The sequence below is a fragment of the Oryctolagus cuniculus genome, chromosome 4 (genome assembly GCF_051225735.1).
Source record: "Oryctolagus cuniculus isolate XC-2025 breed Fujian yellow rabbit chromosome 4, ASM5122573v1, whole genome shotgun sequence".
Taxonomy (NCBI): Eukaryota; Metazoa; Chordata; class Mammalia; order Lagomorpha; family Leporidae; genus Oryctolagus; species Oryctolagus cuniculus.
Window position 1 is genome coordinate 64,228,824 of NC_142870.1, and position 18,089 is coordinate 64,246,912.

General features: G+C 38.7%; 1 protein-coding gene across 9 annotated transcripts in view; it reads left to right on the plus strand.

Moving 5' to 3' along the window:
* The window catches only part of DZIP3 (DAZ interacting zinc finger protein 3), an 84,366-nt gene that overhangs the window by 10,706 nt on the left and 55,571 nt on the right, over positions 1–18,089 (plus strand). For all 9 annotated transcript variants that reach the window (XR_016232425.1, XR_016232426.1, XR_016232423.1 and 6 more), the window contains exons 5-7: positions 5,532–5,648; positions 11,010–11,090; positions 13,697–13,821. Coding sequence is in view for 5 of the 9 variants with exons in the window: in XM_008266984.5 (XP_008265206.1) it covers positions 5,532–5,648; positions 11,010–11,090; positions 13,697–13,821 (323 nt within the window). In the remaining 4 variants the exon portion in view is untranslated. The remainder of the gene's footprint in view (positions 1–5,531; positions 5,649–11,009; positions 11,091–13,696; positions 13,822–18,089) is intronic.

An 18,089-nucleotide genomic window follows, 5' to 3' on the forward strand; every position in this document is an offset into this window, starting at 1 on the left:
TATAGGTGTCCCATGTAGATTCAGGGGCCCAAGCAGTTGGGTCAACATCTGCTGCTTTCCCAAGCTCATTAACAGGGACTTGGATCAGAAGTGGAGCAACCAGGACACAAACCTGCACCCATTTGGGATGCCAGCACTCCAGGCAGTGGGTTAACTTGCTCCTCCACAATGCCAGTCCTGCATCTTTTAAGATATTGACTGTAAGATATAATGTTTGTTCTAATACGAATAACCCATAATATACCACTCTGTAATGGGTGATTGCTTTGGATTTCTTTTGTTTTATATTTTGATTTACAAATATCTTTTTTTATAAAGCTTTATTTACTTAGTTATTTGAAAGGCAGAGTATCAGAGAGAGATCAGTTTTCCATCCTCTGGTTTACTCTCCAAATGGCTGCAACAGCTAAATTTCAGCTAGGCCAAGGCTAGGAGCTGGGAACTCCATCCTGGTCTCCCACATGGGATGTAGGGCACCAACTTCTTAGGCCGTCTTCTATGGCCTTTCCAGGTGTACTAGCATAAAGTTAGAACTGGCATTCTGATATGGGATGCTGACATCACAGGTGGCTTCTTAACCTGCTGCGCCAAAATGTCAGACCCTGCTTTTGTTTTCTAAAATTTTTAAATGTTGCTAACTATTTCAAAAATTTAAGACAAAGTGATATCCAAAACTTCTAGAATTATGAGTAAAACAAATATTCTAGAGAATACATTGTAGGTTTCCAACTTAAAAATAATTTTTCATCTGGTTCTGGATCAGCTCATCTCCAGCCATTGCAGCTGTGGTGAGTGAACCAGCGAATGGAAGACTTCTCTCCGTAACTCTGCCTTTCAAATAAATAAAATCTTTAAAAAAAGTTTTCAAAATAATTTGTGATAACTTTCAGAAAAGAATTTCAGAAAAGGAAACCATTCATTATGGGATTTTGTGATATTTAACTGGGAGGATGGTGCAGGAAACAGATATACCACAGGTGTCTTTAAAAGGCCACATTTGCTTTTTCTGTCAAAAAATATACCGTCAACTGTTTCCATGAAACAGATTAATGCTATTATAATTAACAATAAAGACAAACTCTGAAAATAACCATTGGACTTTATATAAAATTATAACCTTAACTAAGATGATTTACCACATTACAATTCTGGCTTGAAAGTGATAGAATAATATAAGCATTTCCCAAATATCTCTTGGAAATCACCTAGAAACAGAATGAAACAGAAATTGATAGGCTTCATATATAGAAATAATAGACAATTAGAAGGTAAAAATAGAAGAGTGTTTCTTACTTAATATAGCTAAAAACAATAGTGATGAACATTGTGTTGGATATACCATTTGTTAGACCAGAAACAAAAAATCTAACCAAATTAAAAAAAAATCCAAATCATGTGTACCTTTTCTGAACTCAGTGGAATAAAAATCAATGACAAGAAACTGGAGATTGAATAATGTGCTCCTGTTAAGGAAATTAAAAATTTCCTTGAGGGTTTTTTTTTTTTTTTTTTTTTTTTTTGGTGCAGCAGTTAAGACACTGTTTGGAATGCCTGTATCTCATATTGAAGTACCTAGGTTTGAGTCCCAACTCTGCTTCCAATTCCAGCTTCTTCCTAAGGCACAAGGTGAGGCAGTATTTATACCTCATGTATTTGGATCTGTGCCACCTAAATGAAATACACAGATGGAATTCCAGCCTCCTGACCCTTCCTTGCTCCAGCTCCCGTTCTTTTGGGCATTTGAGTTGTGAACCAGTGGGTGAAAGATTCACTCTCTCTCTCCCTCTGTCTCTGGTTTTCAAATAAATTTTTTATTTATTTATTTATTTTTTTTTTTTTTGGACAGGCAGAGTGGATAGAGAGAGAGACAGAGAGAAAGGTCTTCCTTTGCCGTTGATTCGCCCTCCAATGGCCGCCACGGCTGGCGCATTGCGGTTGGCGCACCGCGCTGATCCGAAGGCAGGAGCCAGGTGCTTCTTCTGGTCTCCCATGGGGTGCAGGGCCCGAGCACTTGGGCCATCCTCCACTGCACTCCCGGGCCACAGCAGAGAGCTGGCCTGGAAGAGGGGCAACCAGGACAGAATCCGGCGCCCCGACCGGGACTAGAACCCGGTGTGCTGGCGCCGCAAGGCGGAGGATTAGCCTAGTGAGCCGCAATGCCGGCCTCAAATAAATTTTATAACAGCAATAATAATTTTAAATTCCTTGAAACTAAAAGGTAAATGGAAATGCAGCCTACAAAACTTAAGGGAGACAGCAAAAGCAATATTATGAGGGAAGCTTATAATAAATGCCTATTTAAAAAAAATGTCAAATAAACAACTTCATGAGGCATTTTGGTGCCATGGGTTAAGCTGCTGCCTGTGATGCCAGCATCTCATTTTAACACAGGTTTGAGTTCCAACTGTTCCACTTCTGATCCAGCTCCCTGCTAATGCTATTGGGAATAAAGCAGAAGATGATCCAAGTGCTTGTCCCCCTGCACCCATGTGAGAGACCTGGATGGAATTCCAGCCTTCTGGCTTTGACTTGGCACAGCCTTAGCCATTGCAGCCATTTAGGGAGTGAACCAGTGGTTGGAAGATGTCTGTTTCTGTGTCTTTTTCCTCTTCCCCTCTTCAACCCCCTGTAACTGCTTTTCAAATAAATAAATAAATAAATCTTAAAAAAATTATAAAACTCACAACTAGAAAAAGAACAAAACAAAACCAAGTTAAAAGAAAAGAAATAATAAATGAAAGTTAAAAGAATACAAAGATGGGAGGAGTTGGTCTTTTGAAAAGATAAAATCAGTAAACCATTAGATTAAGGAAAAAAGAAATAAGATTTAAATAAAATCAAGGTGAAAAGGGAGATACTACAATAGATATACCACAGGAATATAGAGGATCATTGGGGACTGTTATGAATTTTATGAGCAACTGTATGCCAACATACTGGAGAACCTAGAACAAATGAATATATTTCTGGATACCTGTAACAAACTGAAATTGAACCATGAAGACATAGAAAACATGAACAGGCCAATGACCAGTAATAAAGTTCCAACAAGGAAAAGCTCATGGCCAGATGGCTTCACTGCTGAATTCTACCAAACTTTTAAGTAAAAACTAGTACCAATTCTTCCCAAAACTTGAAAGGAAGGAAACTTCCAGACTTACTCTATGAACCAACATTACCTTCATTCCAAAACCAATGACACAACAAAGGAAACTGTAGACTAATTTCCCTGATGCTATGTAGATGCAAAAATTCTCAAGAAAGTACTACCATATTTATGCAACAACACAAAAAAAAAATTCATTCATCATGATCAAGTGAGATTTATCCCAAGGAAAATGGGGTATTTCAACATAGGCAAATCAATAAGTAGAATCTATCACATAAGCAGAGTGAAGGATACAGATCATATGATCATCTCAACAGATACAGAAAAGATAAAACTTAACCATTCATGATTTAAAAAAAAAAAAAAACCTTGAACAAACTAGGAATAGAAGGATCCCACCTCAACATAATAAAGGCTAAATATGAGTAAACTACACCCAGCATCATGTTGAGTGGGAAGGAGTTAAAAACATTCGTGCTGAGTTGTAAAACTAGAAAAGGGTGTCTGCTCTCACTGCTGTTATTCATAGCCAGAACTACTAGGCAAGGGAAAGAAGAAAAGGCATTCAAATAGGAAAGGAAGAAGTTGAATTATCCCTATTTGCTGATAACATGATTCATCTATAAAGAAACCTAAATGAAAGATCTCCACGAGTGAGATCCCAGTGGAAAGAATGGGTCATCAAAGAAGGAGGTACCTTTCTCTGAAGGGAGGAGAGAACTTCCACTTTGACCATGGCCTTGTCTAAATATGGTCAGAGTCAGTGAACTCAGGGGGCTTCCATAGCCTTGGCAGCTAATGACAAGAGCCTCGGGTGATTACTGATGCCATAAACAAGAGTGTCAATTTGTTAAGTCAACAACAGGAGTCACTGTGCACTTACTCCTCATGTAGGAGCTCTGTCCTTAGTGTGCTGTACATTGAGACTTAATGCTATAACTAGTACTCAAACAGTATTTTTCACTTTATGTTTCTGTGTGGGAGCAAACTGTTGAAATCTTTACTTAATGTATGCTAAACTGATCTTCTGTATATAAAGAGAATTGAAAATGAATCTTGATGTGAATGGAAGGGGAGAGGGAGTGGATAAGGGGAGGGTTGCAGGTTGGAGGGACGCTATGGGGGGGAAGCCATTGTAATTCATATTCTGTATTTTGGAATTTTATATTCATTAAATAATAGTTAAAAAAAAAAAAGGCTTCCATAGCCTTGGCAACTCATGACAAGAGCCTAGGAAGATTACTGACACCATAAACAAGAATGTCAAATTGTTAAGCCAACAACAGGAGTCACTGTGCTCTTAACTCTCCACGTGGGATCTCTGTCCTTCATGTGTTGTCCAATGTGAATTAATGCTATAACTAGTACTCAAACAGTATTTTACACTTTGTGTTTCCGTGTGGGTGCAAACTGTTGAACTCTATACTTAGTATATACTAAATTGATCTTCTGTATATAAAGAGAATTGAAAATGAATCTTGATGTGAATGGATTGGGAGAGGGAGCGGGAGATGGCAGGGTTGCGGTTGGGAGGGAAGTTATTGGGCGGGGAGACCAATGTAATCCAAAAGCTGCACTTTGGAAATTTATAGTTGTTAAATAAAAGTTTAAAAAAAATATAAAAAATAAAAAAAAGAAACCTAAAAACTCCATTAAGAGGCTGTCAGAAGTAGACTAGTACCAGCTTTCCTACTTATTGTAGGTTCAAGAAGATTTTAATTATGTCACAGAATAGAGAATGAAATGGGATCATCACATTCCTCTCAAGGAATGGGTGTTGCCTTTTCTTTGGTTGGCAGGCCTAGGAATGCTTTGTAGTATTTTGAGAGACTAGCTATAAAGTACATCCGTTAGACTATTTAAAAATATGTGTAAGAACAATGTCTCTAGATGGTATGGACTTTTACAGAGCATGGTTGTCTCAATTTTCCAAATTTCCTGCAGTGAGTATGTGTTATTTGTGTATAAATATATATATATTTATATAAATATGTATATACATGTATATACATATTTATATTTATTTATTTATTTATATATATTTTAAAGATTTATTTACTTATTTGAAAGGCAGAGTTACAGAGAGGTAGAGGCAGAGAGAGGTCTTTCATCTGCTGGTTCACTCCCCAATTGGCCATAACGGCCGGAGCTGCGCCAATCCAAAGCCACGAGCCAAGAGCTTCTTCCAGGTCTCCCATGCAGTCCAGGGGCTCAAGGACTTGGGCCATCTTCTACTGCTTTCCCAGGCCATAGCAGAGTGGAGTGGTGGATCAGAAGCGGGGCAGCTGGGACTCAAACTAGCACCTATTCAGGGTGCCAGCACTGCAGGCGGCGGCTTTACCCGCTACACCACAGCATCAGCCTGATAAATATATATATATTTCTAACTTAAAGAAATTTTCAATTCAATTATTTTCCACAGCGAGAAGTTGCAGCTAACAGCCAGAATGGGGAGGAAATTGTTCCTTCTTTAACTTTACGGTTCTTAATAACACAACTAGAAACAGCACTTAGGAACATTCAAGCTACTAATTACACAGTAAGTATTTTCCTTTTGAAAATTTGAAGTACTTGGACAACATTTTTTAATGAGAAAATAGTCAGTGTGTCCTTATTTTGAAGTGTAGGCCAATTTATATTTTCCTTTTGAGAAGGATGCATATAATTGTATTGCTTTCTTGTGTCTTGCACTTTCTTATGTGACTGCATCTCTGTAATGAGCCTAGTCTATTCAATCTTTCCATGCCACAAAATGATTCATTTTAAGTTAAGAAAAACTTGAAGAAATGGGCTTTCACAATTAAAAATTAGTTCATGGAAATTCATGAACTAGGAAAGAAATAAGTCAGATATAGGAAGACAAATACTAAATGATGCTGCTTATATGTGGAATCTTAAAATATTGAACTCATAGGCATAGTAGAATGGTAGTTGTTAGAGGCTGGAGGAAGCGGTGAGGAGATGTTGCTCAAGGGTTACAAAACTTCAGTTAGATAATAAGAGTAAGTCCAGGTGATCTATTGTACAGTACAGAGGCTGTAGTTAATATATTCTCAAAATTGCTAATGTAGATTGTAAATTGTTCTCATCACCAAACATGACAAAAGGGTTAGGGGATACATATGTAAATTAGCTTGATTTAGTCATTCCACAGTGTATACATATTTCAAAACGTGATATATCTTACATATGTACAATTTTTGTCCATTAAAATGAAGAAACATATGGTTCATTCTTTTCCCCAGTTATTAATCAACTACTCTTTCTTCTAATATTTCTGTATGTGTAAAAATTGAAGTTTGTATTATAGGTAAAAGTGACAAAGTATATTTATGTATTTAAGATCAAATGGAAATAAATAGAACTGAGGAAAACTACATAAAAAATTAGAAACAATTATACTGGATAATAGAAAAGGAAAATCAGTTCTTTGCATAACTAGGATCAGTAAAGTAAACTAAGCTTTGCGTACATATACAAGATGAGTTAGGATTACCTTAAAAACAGATAACAGGGTGCCAAAAACATAGTCTAAAATACCAAATCCCATTTTTGCAACAATGTACAAGAAGATGGGGGAAACAAGTCTGTATTTAGGACTGTAGGGCCAGAATTTTAAAGGGTGACAGATGTCACTCTAAAGGAGGTTCTCAAGGAATTCAAAAGAGGAAACAAAGAAAAAAGGACTTGGTGTCTTGCAGTCCTGAAAACTTCTTAGATCTTGCAGACTGCTGTTTCTCCCACTGACCAGATTGCCAGTAAATGAATAAATCAGTATAAAATCAACACTCACAACTTCTCATTGTTAACTTTCTCTGCTGAGGCATTACTTCGTAGATGCGTCTTTGAGTAGGAATTAAAGAGGTCTTTCTCTTAGAAGCATTGGAATTGGTATCACAATTGGTAGCATAACTGAAACTGTCATGATCAAAGCAGTCTGCTTACTCCAAATGGCTCTCCCTGTCCCTCAAGGCCATCAAGGAGAAGAAAGACAACCTTGTAGGAGATATCAGTGAGTTGGAGGTGTGTGGTTGGAAATAATATCTCTATACCCATTCCAGTACTTGGAATAATCTTACTAATGGGAACATGTATGGATAGATCTGTAGGTTAAAAATATACCTTTTGTATCTTTAAATTCCAGAGGTTTTGCTTTTGGTCAAAGTATGATATTGATTTAGGGTTCAGAGAATGTGGAAAGCATGAACAGAAGGGATGTGGAAATAGGATTGGGAAGGGGAGTTAGGAAATGGAAGAAAAAGAAAAAAGATACCCTTATAATCAGTCACATTAGCTTATGACCAATGGAGTCAGGGTTCTCCAGAGAAATAGAACCAATTTCTGTTTTATACATATACTGTTTTTATACATATGTACACATATAAATAGTTAAAGTATGTACAAACAGCCATCAAAGAGTTATTTGAAAATGCACATATTCTGCTAATTCCATTCTACAGACTTTTCAAAGTACCTTTGTGTGTCACATACATAATTTATTAGGAGGAATATGCACATATTGTCAGGATCTCCCCCCTCCGGGAACTGGCCAGGTTGCCACTGGCCAGGTTGCCACGAAGGAAGAGTCGAGGAGACTGAGGAAAGTCAAGCTAAACACACTTTATTGATATTCTAGGCGACTAGGGGGAGAGATCGCTCAAGCCAACTCTTGCAGGCCAAAGGTGCTGCGGACCAGGACCAGGACCAGGAGCTTTCCCCGTGGCACAAGGTGCTACAGACTGGGGAGAGAGGCTGAGCAACCTCTGCTTTCAGCGGCTGAGGGTCTACTTATATACAGTTTTTAAAGGTCAACCCCGCCCATGCGCTGACCTCCCAGGCTTCATAGTCATAGTAACGCCACCCTCCCAAGTCCTGTTGTCATAGTAGCGCGGTTACATAGTTTCGTTCCTTTGCCAGTGGATCCCTAGCACATATATAAACAATAAAGAATATATATGATTTATTTAGGGAATTAGTTTTTGTGATTATGGAGGCAAAGATATCCTGCGATTTGCCACCTGGAAACCTAGAAAATCTGGTGGTGCAATTTATACCAGTTCTGATGGCCAAATTACCAAGGGAGCCAGCAGTGAAAATACCAACTCAAGGGCAGGAGAGAATGAGAATAGATGTCCTAGCTCAAGTAAGTAAGGAGGAACAAAATGTCGTGAATTCTTCCATCTTCCTCTCATTCGTTCTTATCCCTCAGTGGATTGGTTGATGCTCATACACATTTGGTAGGGCAGTTTTTTTGACTGCACTGGTTTAAAGGCTGACTACCTGGAAACACTCTCACAGTCAAACTCAGATATAGTTGATCTGAAAATGTCTGTGGACAGTGAAGTTGACATATAAGATTAGCCATCATAAATAGCACGGATAGTATTTTTCTCTCCAGATAACTTTTTTTTTTTTTTTTTTTTTTTTTTTTTTTTTTTTTTGACAGGCAGAGTTAGTGAGAAAGAGAGACAGAGAGAAAGCTCTTCCTTCCATTGGTTCACCCACCAAATGGCCACTACGGCCGGTGCGTTGCACCAATCTGAAGCCTGGAGCCAGGTGCTTCCTCCTGTTCTCCCATGCAGGTGCAAGGCCCAAGCACTTGGGCCATCCTCCACTATCTTCCCGGGCCACAGCAAAGAGCTCTGCTGGAAGAGGAGCAACCAGGACAGAACCGGCGCCCCAACCAGGACTAGAACCTGGAGTGCCGGCACCACAGGCGGAGGATTAGCCTAGTGAGCCACGGCACCAGCCTCTACATAACTTTTTAGCTTTTTATTTTAAGGTTACTATAGATTCAAAGAGATTGCAACTATGCAATACAAAAATGCATTGGTCTCAGTGTTCCCTTCACCCAGTTTTCCCCGATAGTTACATCTTTTATAACAGTAGTGCATTATCAAAGATTGGTACAGTGGATTTTCAGTCAGGTTCTCTTAACACACCTCTTAAGTTCAGAAATTTGCTAGAAGGGTTGGACTTGGTATGTAGTTGTACTCTTGGTCTTGATTTATTAACAGTGACATACTAAAGATACACAGAATGTGGTAATGTGAGAAATAAGCCCACCTGAGACTACCTACCCACCGAAGAGTAGACTCACAAAGGAAGGAAGCAGAAAGCAAGGTATTTATTGGTACCCTGTATTGAGAGCAGTGACCAGCCAGTGGAAGCAGGTGCTACCTTCAGACATTCAGCTCCTTGTAGCCCTACCATGCAGCGGTCCCTTTCCACATTTTCTCATTGAGAATTTTGGGAGGCAAAACCTAAACTCCACATGGTGCCTAAGGCAGGAAGAGGGAGGTGTAAAGCGGGGGTGTTGCTGGGCAGATCTAGGGCAGAGGAAGGGGAGTTATACTGAGGTATCATCAAGGCTCCAGAACTGAGATTGGGAGCACTGTGTAACAGACATCTGGTGGTTACAGAATTCCTGAAAGTTACAAAGGTAACAAGTGGCGCACTGTTTGCAAAGCAAACCCAGTAGTTCACCTACTTTGGTTTTGCAGCCCTCAATCCTGCATACCACTGAGGCCAAGTATCATGGTTGCGCTAAGGCTAAACTAATTCTTTTTTGAAAATACACCATGGTCATTTCTCACAATAAGGGGGCAAAACACCAGTAGGGTCTAAAGAATTCCATCTACAGGTTTTGTTAATCCCATAGAGTCATACAGAGTACATTCCCTTCCTTTTAGTCTCCAGCAATGAAAATGGAACATGTAGCAAACACTTTAAGTTTGCCCAGGGAAGCCCATTAGATACTCAGAACTCAGCATTTTTACTGAGGCTTGGTCAACTAAGTAGCTTCTGCCTAGAGTGTATCAAAATTCCAGACTCCCAGAAGAAACTCCTAGGCATTCAGCATAAATCACAATGTACAGTCTACACCCAGTGAACCACCCTTATTAAATCAGATCCCAGCCAGGTATCAACTTTGCAAGCAGACCTTTACAACGATAACAGTCTTGGCTATACTCACTTTATTATATACAATGGTATATAGTTCTATGCCTTTTATGAGAATGGTATACTTGTGTAACTACTGTCATAATCAAGATGAAAGAGCTGTTTTGTCACCACAAAATTCTCTTGTTGTTATATGTTATAGTATATGTATACTACGTTATAGCAACAGAGAGAAAAAGAATGAGATTTCCCATTCTCTGGTTTACTCGCTAAATTGCTGCAAAAGCCAGATGAAGGCAAGACAGAAGCCAAGAGTCAGGAACTCCATCCTCTTTCCCTAACATGAGTGGAAGGTACCTAATTGTTGGGCCACCATCCTCTGCCTTCCCAATTGCATTAAAGGGAACTGAATCAGAAGTAGAGTCTCTGAGACTCAAACCAACACTGTGATATGGGATTCCAGCATCACAAGAAGTGGCTTAACCTATTGCACCAAAACTCCAGCCTCTTAAATATTCTTCATACCTAAAATATTATGTATAAGAAGAGAAAGAATTCGATTTTTGGAAAGTTGTAACAAATTTTTATTGCATATTTTTAACCTCATATTCTTTTTTCTGCTTCCTCTTTTGAATTATCAAATATTCTAAAGTGCTTTTTTTTTTTTTCTTTTTTTTATTTGAAAGGTATGGGGCAAGGGAGAGAGAGACAGAGACAGAGAGAGAAAGAGAAATTTTTCATTTACTTGTTCACTCTCTGAGTGCCTACAACAGCTAGGGCTCGGCCAAGCTAAAACCTGAAGAAGTCTTCTATGTCTCCGATATGTGTACCAGGGACCCAAGTACTTGAGCCATCACCTAAACTCTCTAAATTATTACTAGATGGTTAATAAATAAGTAGGTTAATTTCACTTTTAAGTAATGGCTAAATGGTTTTGGGATATGTAAGTTTGTTGAACTGAAAACTGACTTAATGATCAATTAACTTTTCTTTGTAGGCACGACAGATTAATATTGGCTATTATTTGACTTTACTCTTTTTATATGGAGTGTCACTCATTGAAAGAGGAAAGAAAGAGGTATGTAGCATGTTTTTGGATGTTTATTTTATTATTACTTTGAGAGAGAGCTCCTATTCAGTGGCTCATTCCCTAAATGCCTGTAATGGCTGGACTGGGCTGGGCTGGCATGGAAACGGAACTAAAACTCAACATAGGTCTGTCCTTCTGGCTGGCAGCAATCTAATTACTTGAGCGATCACTGCTGCCTCCCAAAGTCTGCATTAGCAGGAAGCTGCAGTCAAGAACCAGAGGCAGAAATTAAACCCAGATACTCTGATGTAAGACAACAGGTGCATTTTTGGGCTGGGCTTGCCAGTGCTCTTGTGGTAAGCCTGCACAGGACAGCAGAGCTGGGGCCTCCCAGGCTGCTTCCAGTTGTGTGCCTGCGGGCACTGCCCTGCTGCCCTGAAGCTGGGAATGGCAGGGGAGGGGGCTCTCCTTGAGGAGTTTTCAATGTAGAATAAACTTTCAGTTTACTTTATACTCATATGATTAACCCTACACTAAGTAAAGAGTTCAACAAATAGTAAGAAAAAAGAAAACAAATATTTAAGTCTCTCCTGACTTAACAGGTTGTCCCCCTGCAGCAGATATACCTGCTACACCACATGCCAGCCCCCTTAGCTGGTGTTTTAACCACTAGACTAAATGCCCACTCCTGTTGTATCTATTATTTTCTCATTATAATCTTTATACATAACACTAAAACATTTTACCAAATAAAAATGTTGATTTTTAAAACTGTAAAACTTAAAGCCATTTTCTGTTATTTTTAAAATTTATTTAAGTTAAAGCAACAGATATCATTTCATTTGTTTCATTTAAAAATTTGTATCAATATAAAGAGAACAGATTTTATGCAGTCCATAGGTACAGTTCCAAGAAGACAGCCACACTTCACTCACCACCTGTCCCCCTCCTTGTCTTTTTCTCTCTCCCCTTCCTTCATCAGTTTTTGCAAAAACCTAATTTTAATCCACTGCATGCACAGAATTTGCCACTAAACATAATATTCAACAAGTAATAAATAGGAAAATCAAATTCCAGGATTATATGGTCAACTCAGAATACTAATAGAGGAAATTGTTCAGATTAAACTTCAAAAGGATTAGTGATATGAATAAATGACCAAATAGCCAGATTGTTCTTAAAGCTGTCCTAATTTCTCTAGCTTGGGAAATAATTATTTATTGTAATGCTTTTCACATCAACCAAACCTAGTTTTTTTTTTTGTTTGTTTATTTTTAACTTGTTTTAATTTAAGGTGCACAACTTTCATGGCATTCCTATATACACTTTTAGGAACATAGTGATATTTCCTACTCTAACCTCCCTCCTGCCAATGCGCCCACCTTTTCCTCTTATTCACTCGTTGAATGTTTACAATGATCTTTCAGTTTACTTTATATTCATAAAATTAACACCACACTAAGTAAAGAGTTCAACAAATAGAAAGAAGAAAAAAAAAAAAAAACATTGTTCCTTAACAGTAGAGACAGGGGCTGAAAACAATCATTGAATATCAAAATATGAATTTTATTCCTATGCATTACATTTTTTGTACTCTGTGCGTTACTACAGATCAGGAAAAACATGACATTTGTCTTTTTGGGATTGGCTTATTTCACTAAGTATAATGGTTTCTAGTTGCATCCATTTTGTTGCAAAAGACAGGGTTTCATTCTTTTTTATTGATTAGTGTTATAAATAGTACTTATTTATTGATTAGTGTTCATTACATTACATTTATGGTACTCTATTAGTTTCTACAGATCAGGAAAAACGTATGACATTTGTCTTTTTTGGGATTGGCTTATTTTACTAAGTATAATAGTTTCTAGTTGCATCCATTTTGTTGCAAAAGACAGGATTTCATTCTTTTTTATGGATGAGTAGTGTTCCAAACTGTGTATATACCACAATTTCATTATCCAGTCTTCAGTTGATGGACATCTGGGTTGATTCCATATCTTAGTGATTATGAATTGAGCTGCAGTAAACATGAAGGTACAAATAACTCTTTCATATGCTGATTTAATTTCATTTGGGTAAATTCCCAGTAGTAGGATGGCTGGGTTATATGGTAGGTCTATTTTCAGATTTTTGAGGTATCTCAATGCTGTCTTCAACAATGGCTGTACTAGTTTACATTCTCACCAACAGTGGATTAGGGTATATTTTTCCTCAAACCTCACCAACATTTTTTGCTGTTGATTTCTATATGAGAGTCATTCTAACTAGAGTGAGGTGAAATTTCGTTATGGTTTTGATTTGCATTTCCCGTATGGCTACTGATCCTGAGCATTTTTTCATGTGTCTCTTGGCCATTTGAATTTCCTCTTTTCAAAAATGTCTGTCCAAGTTCTGTGCTCATTTCTTAACTGGAATGCTTTGCTTTTGAGTTTCTTGAACTCTTTGTAGATTCTGGATGTTAATCCTTAATCAGTTGCATAGTTTACAAATATTTTCTCCCATTCTGTTGCTAAGTGTTTCCTTTGCAGAGCAGATGCTTTCTGGCTTGATGTAATCCTGTTTGTCTGTTTTTGCTTTGATTGCCTGTACTTCTGGGGTCTTTTCCAATAAGTCTGCCTATGCCAATCAAACCTTGTTTTATGTTACTACAGGATTATACAGAAGCTGAAAACAAATTTCTGGTGATGAAGATGGTGATCCAAGAAAATGAAATTTGTGAAAACTTTATGTCTTTAGTTTATTTTGGACGTGGTTTACTTCGATGTGCTCAGAAGCGGTAAGGATTTTCATTAATGGGTAAATCTTGTCAATTTTTAGCATTATGAAAAGGGAAAAAGTTTGTGCAGTAAACCAGAGATCATGACCATTTATGTTCTAGTAATTTTCTTCTTCATTTATTTTATAGATAATAGTTTTGTTAATATACTTGAGAGTAATTTTGTCAACACGAGAATATCAAACTTAATAGACCATGGCAGTATCGACCAATTTATTATTGACATTAGAAACCCAGTCCTTGGATTCTGACAGGCCTGGGTTCAGACACATTTTTTGTCACTTACCTTAGGGAACTTAATGCTGTTAAACCTTATTTTTCCCCCCTTGTCTCTAAAACAAAACTAATTATTCTGTATACCTCATAAGAATCTTACAGGTAAAGAACACAGTGCCCAGAACTCAAAAAGGCTATACATAATAAAGAAACAATGATGTAATATCATCATTAACTTAGAAAAGTTTTTAAATGTGTAAATGATCTTATAAAGAGTTTCAAGGGTCAGGCCGGTGCCGTGGCTCACTTGGCTAATCCTCTGCCTGCGGCACTGGCACCCCAGGTTCTAGTCCCGGTTGGGGCACCGTGTACTAGTCCTGGTTGCTCCTCTTCCAATCCAGCTCTCTGCTGTGGCCCAGGAGGGCAGCAGAGGATGGCCCAGGTGCTTGTGTCCCTGCACCCGCATGGGAGACTGGGAGGAAGTACCCGGCTCCTGGCTTTGGATCGGCGCAGCACCAACCATGGCGGTCATTAGGGGAGTGAACCAACGGAAGGAAGACCTTTCTCTCTGTTTCTCTCCCACTGTATATAACTCTGTCTCTCTCTCTCTCACTGTCTAACTCTGCCTGGCAAAAAATTAAAAAAAAAAAGTTTCAAGGGTCTAAATGTTGAGTTTAGGGAATATTTGGTATTACATCTTTTAAGATAGTGAAGCTGGGGGCTGGCACTGTGGTGCAGTAGGTTAAAAGTCCCAGCATGCATCGCCAGCATCCCATATGGGCACCAGTTAGAGTCTCGGCTGCTCTACTTCCAATCCAAATCCCTGTTAATGCACTTGGGAAAGCAGCAGAGGATGGCCCATGTCCTTGGGCTCCTGCATCGATAGGGAGAGCCGAAAGCAGCTCTGGCTTCTAGCTTTGGATCAGCTCGCACCAGCTGTTGCAGCTATCTGGGGAGTGAACCAGTGGATGGAAAACCCCCTTCTCTGTCTGTCTCTACCTCTCACTGTAACTCTTTCAACTAAATAAATAAATCTTAAAAAAGAAAATGAAGCTGTACAGAGGAACCTATATGGATGATCTGTTTGCTTCTTAAATGGAGATCCTTTCTCACTAGTGTCATCATTCATTTATTTTAATTAGTAAGCATCTATCATATTCCAAATGTGTGTGGTTTGGGTGTATGCTGCCCTTTATTTAGTTATTTATTTATTTTTATTTGTATGTATCTCATAAATACAACATTAGGAATACAGTAATTCTTCTCACAGTGCCCACTCTCCCACTTACTGCACCCCCCTCTTCCTCCTCCCTTTCTGTAGTCGAGAAAAAAAAAAAAAGAAAGAAACAATGAAAGAGCAGAATAAAAGAACTATGAGAACTGTTCCTCAGCAGTCTAAACAGGGGCTGTTCTATGTCATTATTTCTTGATTTCACTTTTTTTTCCAACCTTCCTCTTTTTCAGTCCTCTCCCTTCTTTCCTTTTAGAAACTTAATTGTCTTTAAAGAATCCAATGATGGTAATTCTTTTGTGAGTTCTTAGACATAACTTATGAGACATAGTAATATCCTCCATTTAAAAAACTAAAAGGAAGTGATTCTTGAGAACAGGTTTTACTATTGAGTTTCACAATACAACTTCATGGGAAGTTAGTGCACAGTGACTCTTGTTGTTTATTTAACAAATAACACTCCTATGTATGACATCAGTGATCGTCCAAGGCTGTGGCATGAGCTGCCTCAGTTATGGAAACCTTTTGGATCCACTAGCTTGACATAAGCAAAAGTGGAAGTTCTCTTCTCCCAAGAAATGTACATACTTCTTTGGTGTCCACTTCTCTCCACTGGGGTCTCACACATAGAGGGTCTTTATGTAGGGCATTTTTTGCCACAGTATCTTGGCTTTCCATGCCTGAAATGCTTCCCCTGGACTTTCCAGCCAGACTAGAATGCCTTAATGGCTGATTCTGAGGTCAGACTGCTACTTAAAGCAATTGTCCTTCTATGCATCAGCTGTATGGTCTGCTTCCTATGTTGGAATCTTCACTCCTTTTTAATTCTATTATTGGTTTCAAGCACTTAGTCCTATTTACGTGATTACTTTAACACTTGATCCTATCTATATGGTCACTTCACCAATCTGTGTCTTAACTGGAGAGTTGAGACCATTTACATTCAGGGTGACTATTGTTAAGTAACAACTTTTAAGTAACATATTTCCATTAATAGGCCTATTTTTTACTTTGGGTTTCCTTTGTACTTTTACTGAGCAATTTTCTGACTTCACCTTCTTTTGTAGTGATGTTTTTGCTTCTGTGTTTCTGTGTCCACCACATCCTTGAGCATCTTTTGTAGGGGTGGTCGGGTAGTTACAAATTCTTTAAATGTCTGTTTGTTATAGAAGGTCTTTAGTTCAACTTCCTTCATAAATGAGAGCTTTGCAGGTTACAATATTCTGAGTTAACAGGTTTTTTTTATTCTTAGGACTTGAAATATATCTTGCCATCCTGTCCTAGCCTGTAGGATTTCTGATAAGTCCACTGTAAGTCTAACTGGGATTCCTCTGAATGTGATCTGGCATTTCTCTCATGCACATTTTAGCATCTTCTTTATTTATTACTGTAAAGAGTTTTATTACAGTGTCTCATGGTGAAGATCTTTTTTGGTCATGTATATCGAGATTTCTGTATGCTTCATGTACTTGGATGTCTCTTTCTTTCTCCAAATTGGGAAAGTTTTCTGTTACTGTTTCATTAAAAAGGTCTTCTAATCCTTCCTCTCTTTCCACACCTTCAGAAACTGCTAGGACCCATATGTTGGGTTGTTTGATGGTATCCTGTAGATCTCCAGCAGTGTTTTTTACTTTCTAATTTCTTCTTTTTTTTGGTCTGACTGTAAAATTTCCAGAAATTTGTCTTCTCTCTGATATTCTTTCTTCTGCCTCACCTACTCTGTTGTTGAGTTTCCACTGCATTTTTTATTTGATGTATTGAATTCTTCATTTCTAGTGTTTCATTCTGATTTCTCATTAATATCTCAATTTCATGGGAAAAATGTTCATTTAGTTTGTGAATTTGCTTCTGATTGCTTCTAATAATCTGATGTTTAATTTTCTGAATTCTGTTTCTGGCATACTTTCAATCTCTTCATCTTCATCTTCTATTGAAGTGTTATAGTGTTCCTTTGCGGGGCTCATAGTGTCTTCCTTATTCTTAAGTTTTTTCCTTTGTTTGGTCTGGTTTCTTTTACCTTTGGCTTGTGTTTTTGTGGCTTAGTGGGACATCTGTACTTACAGTGAGTGTGTGCTGGGTGTAGCCTTGTTGCTCTGTTCAGTATTCCAGGGGGAGCAAGTATCCAAGATAAGGCCCCTGTGGGGCTTTGTAGCTCTCCTCTGGCTCTCTGGATGGAGGAGGGTGTTCACCTCTGTTGGTGTGACCTGGCCTTCTCCTCACAGCTTCAGGATGCCCGGGTGTTAATTCCTAGTGTTTTTAGGACTAGTTCAGATTGCTTAATGAACTTCACCTTTGATCTGTGAAGTCTTTCCTGTGAGCATGGTTCCCTCTGTTATGAGCTCCTAAACAACGTCTTTGGGTCGCAGGTGGGTGAATTAAGAGCCTGCCTAATGGAGCCTGGCTTATTTCTCAATGGTGTTGGGAGGGTACAAGCTTTCAATAGGCAGGGGTTCCCTTTGCCATACAGCTTGCATGGAAGGGGAAGGAATTCTTCTGAAATGTTATGTCCCTTGCTATTTGGGTGGGCGGTGAGACAACACCCGCTATTGCTGGGCATGTGCAGGGGAGATGGGAGGCAGCCATCTGCCTGTATCCAGAAATAAAAAACAAACAAATGAGCAGAATGGCTTCTCCTGGCTGGCTGCCCTTCCCTTCAGGGTAAGGGGAGGGGGTGGGGATGTGTGCCACCTCTCTGTTCATTTATTATTTTATCTCATGTGGAACCTCAAAAGCAGTTTGCCAATCACTGCCTCCTGCTGCTATCCACAGCTTCGTGGGCCCGTGATTACCCTCTCACCTGGTCCAACTGGTCAGCATTCTC